This window comes from Bombina bombina, chromosome 4 (assembly GCF_027579735.1).
Source record: "Bombina bombina isolate aBomBom1 chromosome 4, aBomBom1.pri, whole genome shotgun sequence".
NCBI lineage: Eukaryota > Metazoa > Chordata > Amphibia > Anura > Bombinatoridae > Bombina > Bombina bombina.
The window spans coordinates 991,494,739-991,507,771 of record NC_069502.1 but is presented as its reverse complement, the minus strand read 5'-3'; the positions used below and the strand labels follow the sequence as shown (position 1 = coordinate 991,507,771).

The 13,033-nt window shown below is 36.9% G+C and overlaps 1 protein-coding gene across 2 annotated transcripts in view; it reads left to right on the top strand.

The window, feature by feature from the left end:
• Nucleotides 1-802: 802 nt before the first annotated feature.
• LOC128657658 (uveal autoantigen with coiled-coil domains and ankyrin repeats) overlaps nt 803-13,033 on the top strand; it is a 72,191-nt gene continuing 59,960 nt past the window's right edge. For both annotated transcript variants that reach the window (XM_053712046.1, XM_053712045.1), the window contains exon 1: nt 803-1,146. In XM_053712046.1, coding sequence (XP_053568021.1) covers nt 904-1,146 — 243 coding nt within the window. In that variant the 5' untranslated portion in view covers nt 803-903. The remainder of the gene's footprint in view (nt 1,147-13,033) is intronic.

Below are 13,033 nucleotides of genomic sequence, written 5' to 3'. Positions count from 1 at the left end.
TGCATATTTGTACCCTGTGCCTGAAGGTCAGCTTGAATTTGTCTGGAAGTTGATTGAGGTTCTTTATCCACCATTCGAACAATCCTTGGTTGCAATATTTGATAATTTTTTCTCTTTCGTCCACGTCCAGGGAGATAAGCTATAGTGCCATGGGCTGTAAACTTCTTGATAATGTTGCACACAGTGGACACAGGAACATTAAGATCTCTGGAGATGGACTTGTAACCTTGAGATTGTCCATGCTTTTCCACAAATTTTGGTAAACAGAGACACACAACAAAGGTTGAGTAAATTTTTCACTAATTTAACTGGTTGCTGGTGTGATTTTTATGTTGTCAGCTCCTGTTAATTGATACAGGTGAGTTTAATTACAAATTACAGGAGCATCACAAACTTGGAATGCAATTATTTCTTATAATTTTGAGAAGGTGTCAATAATTTTGTCCAGTCTATTTTTAAAGTTTTGCATGGAATGTGTCAGATTTGGCTTTGTTTTCTCCACTTTTTTGTGTCATACCAATACAAACAAAAGAAATTGCATTTGTAATTGCAACAATTTTCTGGGCGAAGTGGTGCATTATCTGACAGAAATGCAGGGGTCCCAATATTTTAGTCAATGACTGTGTATATATATATAACCTATTGTAACAATAAAGACTGAAATTTACATGACCCTTCACAGTTATATTAATTTTTTTAATAGTCCATATAAATGACATATTAATTTATGGATAAAAAAGCAATAGTCTGTCCAGTTGCTGTTGTTTGTATATTAACATTGTGTGTTTTGCCTTGACAGTAAGAAACTCATAACCAAAAATAATGAAACTAAGGCTCCAGCAACAGTCTAACCATCAGAAGCAGTATAATTATTAAATCATTTTTGGATATATCTAATGAAAAATGGCAACACAGCTAAACAATAATTCAAGTCTACAGGAAAAAGCAATTACAAGACTTGAAACTAAAGGCTACATAAGCAGAACGAGCAAGCCAGAAAGTCTGCCAGGTATTGCTGGAATGGCGCTAGGTGTTCAAAATAGAACTGCAGCTAAAAGCCAGATGGTCAAGGAAACCGGAAAATGCATTCCCAGCAGTGTTGGGTTTGAAAGAATTAGGAAGAGTGTTGTCAGCAAATCAGTTCAGGTAAATCTTTTTACTTTTTGGCCTGTGTTTTTTTTCTATAGCTTTGCTTCTGCTTAACAGAATGCCATCTGATGATTTAAATTGACATTAAAGTGCCATTAAACATTTTGAATTATGTGCATAGTTAGGGTTAGCTCCAAGGGGGGCCTAAGATCACAGTGCACTTTTGAGGCGTCGATAGAAGCCGGTAGCCATTTATAGACTTATATTTATATGATACAATCATATTCTTATAGGTTCACAGTACATAGGTTGTATTAAGTAGCCTGATATTCATTAGTTATTATGAAACAGGTATAGCTAAATCTAATCTACAAATTACCAGTACCCGAAAACCTAGTATCCTCACTGCTATTGCAAACAAAGGGGGACATGATTGAGACTTGAGAATGAGTTTAAGGGTTTTGAATCATGGTGATTAAGGGGTGAATTGTTTTTAAGGAGCTATTGCACTGGGGGTTTCAAGTTTAATGGCTCTGTTTTAGTGCACTGCATAGGATTTAGACTTCATTCTTTTACTTAGTGATTTAGCACATATTCTCTAAATGTTAATAGTGGGGGATAAGCCAGTCAGAAACTACACTTTCCTGCAGAATATGTAGGTCTGCTCTTATTTTGACTCTAATACATGCTTTGTAAATGCATGCCCCCTCGTGAAAAAAAAAATGCAACCCCATTTCATTCATTCTGGAGTCGACCCTGTGCAGTGGCGTCGCTACAGGGGGGCAAGGTGGGGCAGTTGCCCCCCCCCCCATTATAATGCCTTGCCCCCCCATGTGCCCCCCTGCTGAATTAAACAAATTATGCGGCCGCAAGGGCGCCTAATTTTCAAAGTGAAACTGGCCCCAAGTCCCTCCTCTGTGACCCTGACGTACCCAAGAGCTGGGGTAGAGAGTTCACAGCAATGCAACCAGAGGGAGCACGGGAACGGACAGGCTGCTGCTTTATAAAAGAAAAAAAGGAGGAGCTTTATATCTGTGAGTGGCTCCCACTGATCTTCTCATTGCTCCCAGGGTTGTCACATAAGGGTGGAGCTGCAACTGTAAGTAAGAGATACACTGCACCGGTTTAGAATGCATTAACTCTAACACTCACATTCAATTTTATACTGAATGATTTCTCATATTTATTATGGTGGATCCATAGAAGCAGAATTCTGGTTTTCTAATAAAACTGCATGTACACAACTAACTATTGTAGCAACATTACTATGAGCACCGTATGCAGGTATTGATCTGTTCAAAATATAGTATATAAATATAAAGTTCTGATGATTATAGTAACGTTGCTACAATAGTTAGTTGTGTACATGCAGTTTTATTACAAAACCAGCATTCTGCTTCTATGGATCCACCATAATAAATATGATTGGGCATGTGTGTGCATATAGCAGCTGGCGGTGTTATTGTTTGACTGACAGATGTGTGGACCTATGTTTACATCCAAAATTGTCTACAGTAATGTACAAAATACACATTTCAGTGAATTACAATAACAACAATGAGCATTATTTATATCTGACACAACATTTATGGCACTGAATTAGAAAATATATGTGCATGGATTTATAATAGTACAATATAACAATGATTACAATATAACAATGAAAATATCCTTAAAATGTGGAAATATGAGTCTGTGTGCATGTGTGTATATATATATATATATATATGTGTATATATATATATATACACACAGATACACACACATGTGTAATACGTGCAATACATACAACATGTCAATACACCACTTCTATATCTGTAAATGTGATTGAGAAGAACAATTATTTCATGTAAAATATGATATACACATAAATGCATAGGTAAATAAATGCATGTAAACAGATACACACTTGTGTAGCATATGTGCAGTTATACTACTGTGTATAGATAAACATGGGTGGTTGTGTAAACATTCAGTGACTGTATCCTAAAATTCTGTGCCTGTAGTCCCACCAGCTGCTTCTGAATATGAATGCTCCAATGTTTCTTCCTTTGTTTCATTTTATAACTATTGGTTCCCCATACAAATGTGCTGTTTCCCTAAGCAATATGCTCGCTCTCCAAAAGTTGTGTTTGCAATCTGAGATGAAGCCAAACTACTAAAATATATTTTAACTTGCTATTATTGTAATAAACATAGCATATGGATGGAGCTCACATCCTGGCTGCTGTACATATACATATTTATATAAATGTATTTAGTTTTTTTTAGTGGTATGATTTAGTGGTGAAAATTATTAGTGCTCCCCCAGATTTGACTGTGGTATCTTATGTGCCCCCCCTATATATTGTTCCTAAAGTCGCCACTGACCCTGTGCATAGTATCAAAGGTAAAGTGAGGTAAAAAAATGTGTGAACAATAAGTGTAGAAAAAAAAGCTGATAACATTTCCAAAAATTAGCAAAATTACACTTTAGTCTTGCCAAGTGTAGCCTGCATCACCCCCTTATCAGTGTCCTACTCTAAACCTTGTAACATTATAACACAGTGTACATGTGAGAATAATTACTTATACAAGCAAGGGGAGATTGAGGAGGGACTGCAGGTACTGCTATTGTTTGTTGAAAAGAGGCTTGCTCGTTTTCGTTGGGATAATGTCACATGCTTTGTGAAAGCTTCAGCATTATACTGTGCACTGCTTTGGTCAGGTGCCATGTGACTCTGCGCCCTACAGTGCCTGTGCGCAAGTGCATTCTGCAGAAGCTATGGCCTGGACAGCACCTTCCATATATAGAAATACCCAGGGGGGAGCTTGCTGCAAACAAAACTATGCCTCAATAAAAGGGGTTAATGGGGTTAAAACAGAAACTGTTTTGCAGGTAAGCTTTGGGTGCATTATATACTTAGAAACTTTTATTAGTTCATACTGAGCAAAAAACAAACATGCCATTTACAATAATAATAAGAGACTGCTTAGCCTCCAGAGTGAGGTAATAACAGTGTTGTTTTGGGAGTATTCAACGAAACAACAACAGTCCCATGTAATACAAATCCTTCAAATTGGAAGTCCTTCAAATGAAGAATCTGGGTATCCAACACATAGGCAACAAAGGTTTAAGTGTCTCTGGATATCGTAGGCTTAGTCCCAAAAGTATGGCTGGTAAGTATGGTACTTATCTTATCACCAAGAACAGGTGCATAAAGTTTGCATCAACTGCTAAGTGCACTGCAACGTCCCCCTGTAGTATCCGTCCGGAACTGGGAAGCGTGTCGGATTGGACAACTTCTGCAGACGAAACCTGTCAGGCAAGGAGGCCCTCAAGTCTCATCCCCAGGTAATGTTGGCTGTTCAAATCCTCCGCCACCGCGGGCATCGCTTTTTCCTTGTGGGATACCAAGTCACTGACGTCAGTGCGTTCTGTGCCTACCAATGGCATAAGATATGGGGGTGGGGGGGTGTCTCAGCGATCTGCTTCAATCAACGATGAGCAAGTGGGTAGAACAAGCGCCTACAGAATGCTCAAATCGGTATTTCCTCCCGCTAGGTCAAAGTGAAAGTCCAGAACAAAATAAGCAATACTGAGGCCCAAATCTTGATGCTAGTAACGATTTATTCAGCAATGATCACATGTGTGAAACACGTCAGGCGTTTACCTGAATGTTTCCTTTCTGTATTTGGCATTGCTGAATAAATCGTTGCTAGCATCAAGCTTTGAGTATTGCTTATTTTCTTCTGCACTTTCAGTTAGTTCATACTGTTTTATGTCATATTTATATTTGTATAGTATGTATCAGCAATTAAAGGGACGTAAAACTCAAAATTAAACTTTCATGGTTCAGATAGCACATCAAATTTTAAGAGACTTCTTAATTACATATATTATTAAATCTATTTTATTCTCTTGTTCTATTTTATTCTTCTTTATTGAAAAGTATAACTAAGTAGGCTCAGGAGCATATAAAATAAAATTTTCTTGCAAAATTTGCTTTGTTCTAGATCCCACAGACATACAGCTTGCAAAGCCACTACCATATTATCACATGTCCTTCCATTGGTCAATTAGGAGCAGAAATAAATGAACACTGATTAAGAAATCACTGCAGATCATGCTGCAGGCTAACATTTCCAGATCCTACACAATGTACAGATTCTGTGAGGTACTGAAAAACAAAGATTTTCTAGTTAAATTACAGGACAGAAAGGCAAAATAATTAATGAATATACATGAGATTTTTTTTTCTATGCATAAAACATTTTACAGGGATATTTAAAAAGTTTAATCTTTTTAAGCAAAAGTGCTAATTCCGTTATGAGTTTACATTTGTCAATTCCTTAAAGGGACATGAAATCCACATTTCTTTCATGGTTTAGAAAGAGCATGCACTTTACTTCTATTAGCTAATTTGCTTCATTCTCTGGGTATCCTTTGTCAAAAAGCAATTTTAAATAGACTCAATAGCTGATGATTAGTGGCTGAACATACTTGCCTTGTGTGCTTGGCTCACCCATGTGCATTGTGATTTCTTCAAAAAAAGGATATCCAAAGAAAGAAGAAAATTAGATAATAGAAGTCAATTGGAATGTTGTTTAAAATTGTATTCTCTATCTGAATCATGAAATAAATATTTTGGGTTTTATGTCCCTTTACCTTCTTGGCTACTAGAGAAGCTTACAATATTTTGCTAAGCAAGATACTGCAGCCATTTTTGTAGCACTAGGACTAGTATTATTTATTAACCAATTTAAATGTAAGGTTTCTTATTACTGTGTAGGCTGTATAAGGTAAAATATTTGTATTAGTGTTAGTCAAAAGTTATATTCCCTTAAGTGAAAATGAATATTTTTATTTGTAGTTAAAGGGGCAGTAAAGTCCAATTAAACATTCATGATTCAATAGATCATACAATATTAAACAACTTTTCAATCATTGGATTTGTTCTCTTGGAATCCTTTGTTGAGGAGTAAACATAGGTAGGCTGATAGGAGCTTAGTAGTGTACACGTGTGTTTGCAACTCTGTATAACATTGCTACAAATATTGGCTAAAAACATGTGCACACTCCTGACTCACTTGATATTACTCTTTAACAAAGGATACCAAGAGAACTAAGCAAAAGTAACAATAGATGTGAATAGGAAAGTTGTTTAAAACTGAATGCTGATGATGGTAATGAGAGCCAGATATGACATGTCTATAATGACCAGTAAGATATGATTTGCAGATGCTCTAGAGAATCCGGGGGAGGAGCCAGTCTGCAACCCACGCAGTGACTGATCGAAGCTCGTCCCAGCCTTGTCCCATAGGCGGAGAATCAGGATTTCTCACGCCAGAAAGCCTGCGTTTGTCAGGCCCAAAAAGCTGAGAGTAAAGACCTGTCACCCGGATCTCTGATGAGCGCCACACCACTCGTGCTGAGAAGCTGTGAATCAGCGAACCGGCAGCACCTCACAGGGACCCACGCCAAGTGAAAACCCAGGTCTGCTAATATCTCTCCCTCCCACCGGTGATGCGTGAGGTGGACCTGCACAGCTCATCACGACCCAAAAGGAGACGCTGGAGCCAACCTACCCATTACAGTGAAAACCTAAACAATACCAGCGCTGAACACTCCAATAGGAGTGCAGGTGTCGAGCGGAAGGCTCAATATTCCTTAACGAAGCTTCAGTAGGATCACGGTGGTGGTAAGCTGAAGTTCCGGATTTCGGAAACCGCCACTCTGAAAAGCCAGCCCTTGGTGGCAACATCCATCAGGTCTCACGGAGCTCAAGGAGGTTCTATCAGCTCCAGCCTGTATTGGGAGAAAGTTTGCTGCACTTACCACTAAAGGGTCCAGCAGTCTTCCGCAATACAGAGGATCATAACTGTGGCAGGATCAGGTTGTACCTAGTAGAACGTTTCTATCAAAACTGTGAGTAACCAATTGTTACACATTATTTGTTTCTAAAACTGTAACTTGTCGCAGAGCTGGACTTTTGAAATACTGGCGTAGTAACACCGCTTAACACAGCTAACTGCCATTTGTCTAAAACTCACCAGGTATACATCATGGGACATGTCAGCCTGGAATACCCTTAAAACCTCCTGAACTCTTAAGCCACATCTCTGGTTAAAAGAGAAGAAACCAGAAAGTAAGAAGGGCTTCTAGTGACTGTCTTATACCCAGTGCCTTTAAAACACGTGCAGCCTCCTTTTCTTTCACCCCTGAACAAAGAAAGGGTATCTACGGGCTTTAGACCATATGACACCTTAACCTGACTTTAACAAAGAAATCTGGCCATACTAATTAGGATCTAGCATCACCTACTTTTTTATGGTTGACTTTAATTATATGTTTTGAAGGAAACAGGTTCAAAAGCTAATCCTATTAAAATACAGAGTGCTAGGTTCAAACTATCTATAGGCACCCGTAAAACTAGACATAATCATATTTTATACAGGACCAGGAAGGTTAAGCATTTAGAGATAAATATATTTTTTTGGAAACAGGCTGAAGTAACCAGTTAAAGATATGCTGTCTGATATAAAATTGTGGCCCAACAACAATAGCTTAACATGGTTTATGGATATTTCTATAAAGTATATATGTTGGTATTTTATTAGTCTGGGGAACTAGAGGCCACCTTTTGTTATTTTGACTGCCTTAAGCAAATAAGGGGTAGTGGAGCTGAGAACCCCTTTCTCCACAGTTGTACACAAAGAAAAATCTGTGAAAGACAGATCATTTACTATATTGTATTCTTATTCTGACTATGCAGTGAAGTCTGAGTAAAACTAACTATTTGTATTCGAATGTTTGTATAGGTACTGCTACAGATGGATTTAGAAATGTATTTCCTCTAAAGACTAGAGTTTTCCTTGGTTTATGCTATTAATAGAGGTTATAAAAAGCAATCTAAACCACCTATAACTAAAAGCCCTACAGGTTTGGCAAGGGCAATTACTCTAAAACATTGCAGATTCTTCAGCCAACAGGCTGTAATATGCAGTTAAAGAAAAGCGCCCTGATTGCAAAAACGTAAACATTAGAAGCCCTTTGCTAAGAAACTATTTGACACCTAATTGTGGGAATGTTATAAGTTAGATGCTAAGTAGACATAAAACATACCCCCGCTAAAATTGATTAAAGTAGCAAATAGTAGACTATTAATAAAAAAATACAACGTTTCTCATATTGAAACATACAATTGAATTCCAGTAGACAGATAAGCTTTTTCTATCTAGGACTGGGTTGAAGAGTACTAACTTAATTTAAAATATAGAGCCCTCAATAGATAAGGCTGTAAGAAATCTTATAACCCAGCTACAACCAGAATTTCTTGGCTGGCTTAAGTAAGAAACTGATATCCCTGTGCTTGAACCTGACATAACTGGTCTTAATTCAACTGCCCACTTCACTCCCTTCATACCCCCTTTTTTTCTCACTTTTTGAATCACATACCTTTTTTTTCATAGAGCACCTTTTACACTCCACTAGTCACGTTCTCCACACTGTGTATGGATAAATTCCTCAAATCACCCCCTTACACTAAGCCCTTAACCCCAGTTATGGCTTCAAAACACAGAGAAAGAAAATTCAATAAAAACCCTGGTGGACATTCATTCTGAATCAGGTAACTCTACACGCTTGAGCAAAAGTACAGACACCTAAGTTCTAGTTAATAATATTTTAGAAGCTCTAACTCCTAAGTTTGAAATGCTTAAAGCTGAAATCAAACATGACATATCAACCCTAACTAGTGAGGTTAGACAATTCTCTAAGAGGATACAAGAAGCCGAACAAAGAATCTCGGATCTTGAAGATCTAACCGAATCACACGAGACTAAACTGGATAGCAATAAAACTTGTGTAATCAAACTACAGAATCAAATTGAAGATCTGAGAACCGTTCCAAAAGGAGCAACATTAGAATAATAGGGGTTCCTCAAATTAAACAGAATGAGGATCTACTTAAATTGGTTCCCATTACTATACCACAGCTATAAAATATTCCCAGTCCTGATCCCCCTATTATAATCAAAAGAGTTCACAGATTGGGGAAACTCCATCCTATTGATAAAAGGAAAGCCACTCCACGGCCTATCATTCTCAAGCTTTTGAACTTTCAACACAAAACCATAATGCAATATTTTCATAAAAACTAACCCATTTTTATCGACAATGCTAAAGTATTACTATTTCAAGATTTTTCTTATGAAACTTCCATGAAAAGGAGGGATCTTTCCTTAATCTGTAGCAATTTGGCCAAAGAGGCAGAGAAATTCCTTACTGATAAGAAGATATCTATATCTTAAAGCCGATGGCTTTTTTCTCTTTTTTTTTCCACTTAAAGGGACAGTATACAATTTTCATATATCTGCATGTAATAGACACTACTATAAAGAATAATATGCACAGATACTGATATAAAAATCCAGTATAAAACCATTTAAAAGCTTCCAGTTTAGCTCTGTTTAAAAAGTTACTGGGACACTCACTGCAAGTGGGAAATATCAGACACTCTCCTCCCCTCCCCCTTCCTTTGCATATGAAAAGACCTTTTACACAAACAGAAGTAAGCTGGAGTAAGTTTATGTCGATATTCTCCTAAAACTTTGGGGCTTGGTTAGGAGTCTGAAAATCAGAGCAATGTTATTTAAAAATAAGCAAAACTTTATGGGCTATATAAATAGATCATCTACAAAACATTTATGCAAAGAAAAAACAAGTGTATAATGTCCCTTTAAGGCTAACAAGATAGCAGCCTGATGAGATACTGGAATAAGGGGTTCTACGGAATACATTTTGTTCATGTTTTTATGTGACTACGCCCATTCCCCACGCCCTTTTTTTCTCTCTCTCCCCCCCCCCCCCATGTACTCTAGATAATGGCTAGACATAATTATTTCATTATAACATCATGGAATATATGAGGCATCACGTCCCCGATTAAACAAAAAGCAGTAATCTCCCACCTTAAAAAATTAAATATGGATATTGGCTTTTTGCAAGAAACCCATTTGAATATGGGTGAAGCCGCAAAACTAAAATCGGCTTGCGTGGAAGAGGTTATAGCCACACCAAGCCTCGCCAGGAAGAGAGGTTTAGCAATTCTATTGGGTAAAAAGCTCAATTATAAAATGTTATCTGTCTTGACAGACGTAGAGAGTAGATTTTTGTTAGTAAAATTAAAAATAGAAAATTTCATATATACACTATGCAATCTTTATGCACCCAATGAATATAACCAGATTTCTGGGATTCAATTCAATCTAAAATCTTGCAGCAAAAAGAGGGATTTCTTATTATGGCTGGGGACTTCAATATGGCGCCCCAATACCCAATTGATAGGCTTAGAAGAGGCCCCAATAAAAACAAAAAGAGATGCCCTAGAAAGTAAATTGTTTAGAAATATTTTTAGAAACTTAGCAGTCAGTGACATCTGGAGAACACAAAATCCAGTTATACATGAATTCACTTGTATTTCAAAGGCTTTAAATCTTTGTCTAGATTAGACTTGTTGCTGGCCGACGAGAACTTAATTAAAAATGGGGTTAAAGCGAGTATTGCACCACTTTGTATCTCCGACCACGCACCAACACTATTAGAGATCCAGATACACAATGGCTCCTCTTTACTGTTCCGTTTTTTTCCCCAAAGTATTTGGTAACTTACATCAAATTTAAAAATTGGTTAAATGAAAGAATGACTGATTATACTCGTCTCAACCTAGGATCAGTAGATAACCCCTCAATATTTTGTGAGACTGCAAAAGCAGTACTAAGAGAGGATATTATAGCCTATATGATAAATCTAAAGAAGAAGCACAAAACTAGGGAAAAAGAAATCTCAAATGCCCTGGTTAAAGCATACAACCGTTATCTACAGCAAACAATGAGAGTAAATTGGGACAAATATACTAAAAGAGAGCGAGACACGTTCTTGCTACAGATCTCATCCCAAAAAGACCTTAGGGTACAGGCAAAATTCTACAGACATGGTAACAAAGCAGGAAGACTACTAGCCAATTTGGTCAGGAACAGTAAAAAAACCTACACTGATTAAAATAATAAAGAAGTCAGATAAGACAGTTAACTCTCCAAAAAAAATCCTAGAGATATTCTCAGGCTATTATTAAGACCTGTACTCATTCAAGGAATCAAATGTATTAAACAAGGCCGAGTTCTGGAACAACATTGTAAACCCGGTTCTAGACCTCAAAGCTATAACAAAAGTTAATGCACCAGTCACGGAAGAGAAAATTAGCCAGACCATTAAGGCATTACACCCAGATAAAGCGCCAGGCCCAGACGCATTACCGAATGAATTTTATAAAATTCTTGCCCCTAAGATTACTAGTCATTCAGAAAGATTATTTAACTCCTTCTATGTGGAGAATAAGTAGATCCCTTCAAAGTTTGCAGCTTCCCAAACTATTTTAATTCCTAAGCAAGGCAAAGACCCCCCAAAAAAGGAATCCTATAGACCTATAGCCTTGCTCAACACAGACACAGACTAGAACATTTTCACCACTATTTTGGCAAAAAGACTACAATCGGTTCTGAAAGACATTATACATAAAGATCAAGCAGGATTTTTACACAAACATAATTCGGCAGCAAAAATCAGGGAGGTTTTCTTAGTAGTGGATTATTTTAACAATAAAAATGAGGATAGAGGAAAGGAAACCACTGACTCTCCAATCATTACAATAGATGCCAAAAAAGCATTTGATTCAATTCACCTTTATCATCTACTCTCCGCACTGGCGAGATTCAGTTTCAAAGGAAATTTCCCGAAGCTAGTAAATAATCTATATAACAACTCACACACTAAACTTCTAGTTAATAATATGAAATCTCCCTTGTTAACTTTGGAAAGAGGTACACGTCAGGGTTGTCCACTCTCTCCGTTATTGTTTGATATTTCTATTGAATCCTTAGCCATAATGATTAGACACAAAATAGAAGGAATAAAGATAGGTAATAAAGAATTGAATATTGGGCTTTATGCAGACAATATCTTGCTCTTTGTCTCCAATACCTCGGTTAATATTCCAAAAATGTTATCCCTGATAGGCTCCTTTGGATCATTTTCAGGCTATAAAATTAACGCCACAAAGTCTGAGCTACTTTGGATTAGGCAAAATGAAAGCTCGCATTAGACATACCTTTTAAAATAGTAGTAAATTCATATAAATATTTTGGAATAAACATCTCTTCCCAGCCTCAAAACTGGTACAATCTTAACATACTCCTGATCTTAAAAAGATTAAAGAAGACATGAAAAACTGGCAGAATTTACCTATTTCTATGTCGGGTCGGATCGCGTTATTTAAAGAGATAGAAAAGTCAAAATTAAACTTGCATGATTCAGATAGAGCATGTTATTTTAAGACACTTTTAAATTCACTTCTATTTTCAAATGTGCTTTGTTCTCTTAGTATCCCTTGTTAAAAAAATGAATATGCACATATCATGCACTAGTGAGAGCTGCTACTAATTGGTGCCTGCACACATTTGTCTTTTGTGATTGGCTAAATAGTTATTTTCAGCTTCCTGTCAGTAGTGCAATGCTGTCCCTTCAGCAATGGATAACAAGAGAATGAAGAAAATTTGATAATAGAATTAAATTGGAAAGTTGTTTAAAATTGTATGTTCTATCTGAATCATAAAATAACATTTTGGGGTTTACTATACCTTTAAGATGGTCCTGTCTTACAAAATGTCCCTGTCCTATTTAAAAGCAAAGATATTAAAGTTTTAAATATGGCACTATGATACTTCATATGGCAGAACAAGAAGCCCAGGATCTCTATTGAGAAACTGTCTCTACCCAGGAAACATGGAGGCTTAGCCCTCCCAAATCTGAAAATATATAATCTTGTGTTTCTAAGTCGTATTGTTATAGACTGAATTCTGAACATGGACTGCTTTAAAAACAACAGTTTAGAACGTAACTTAACCT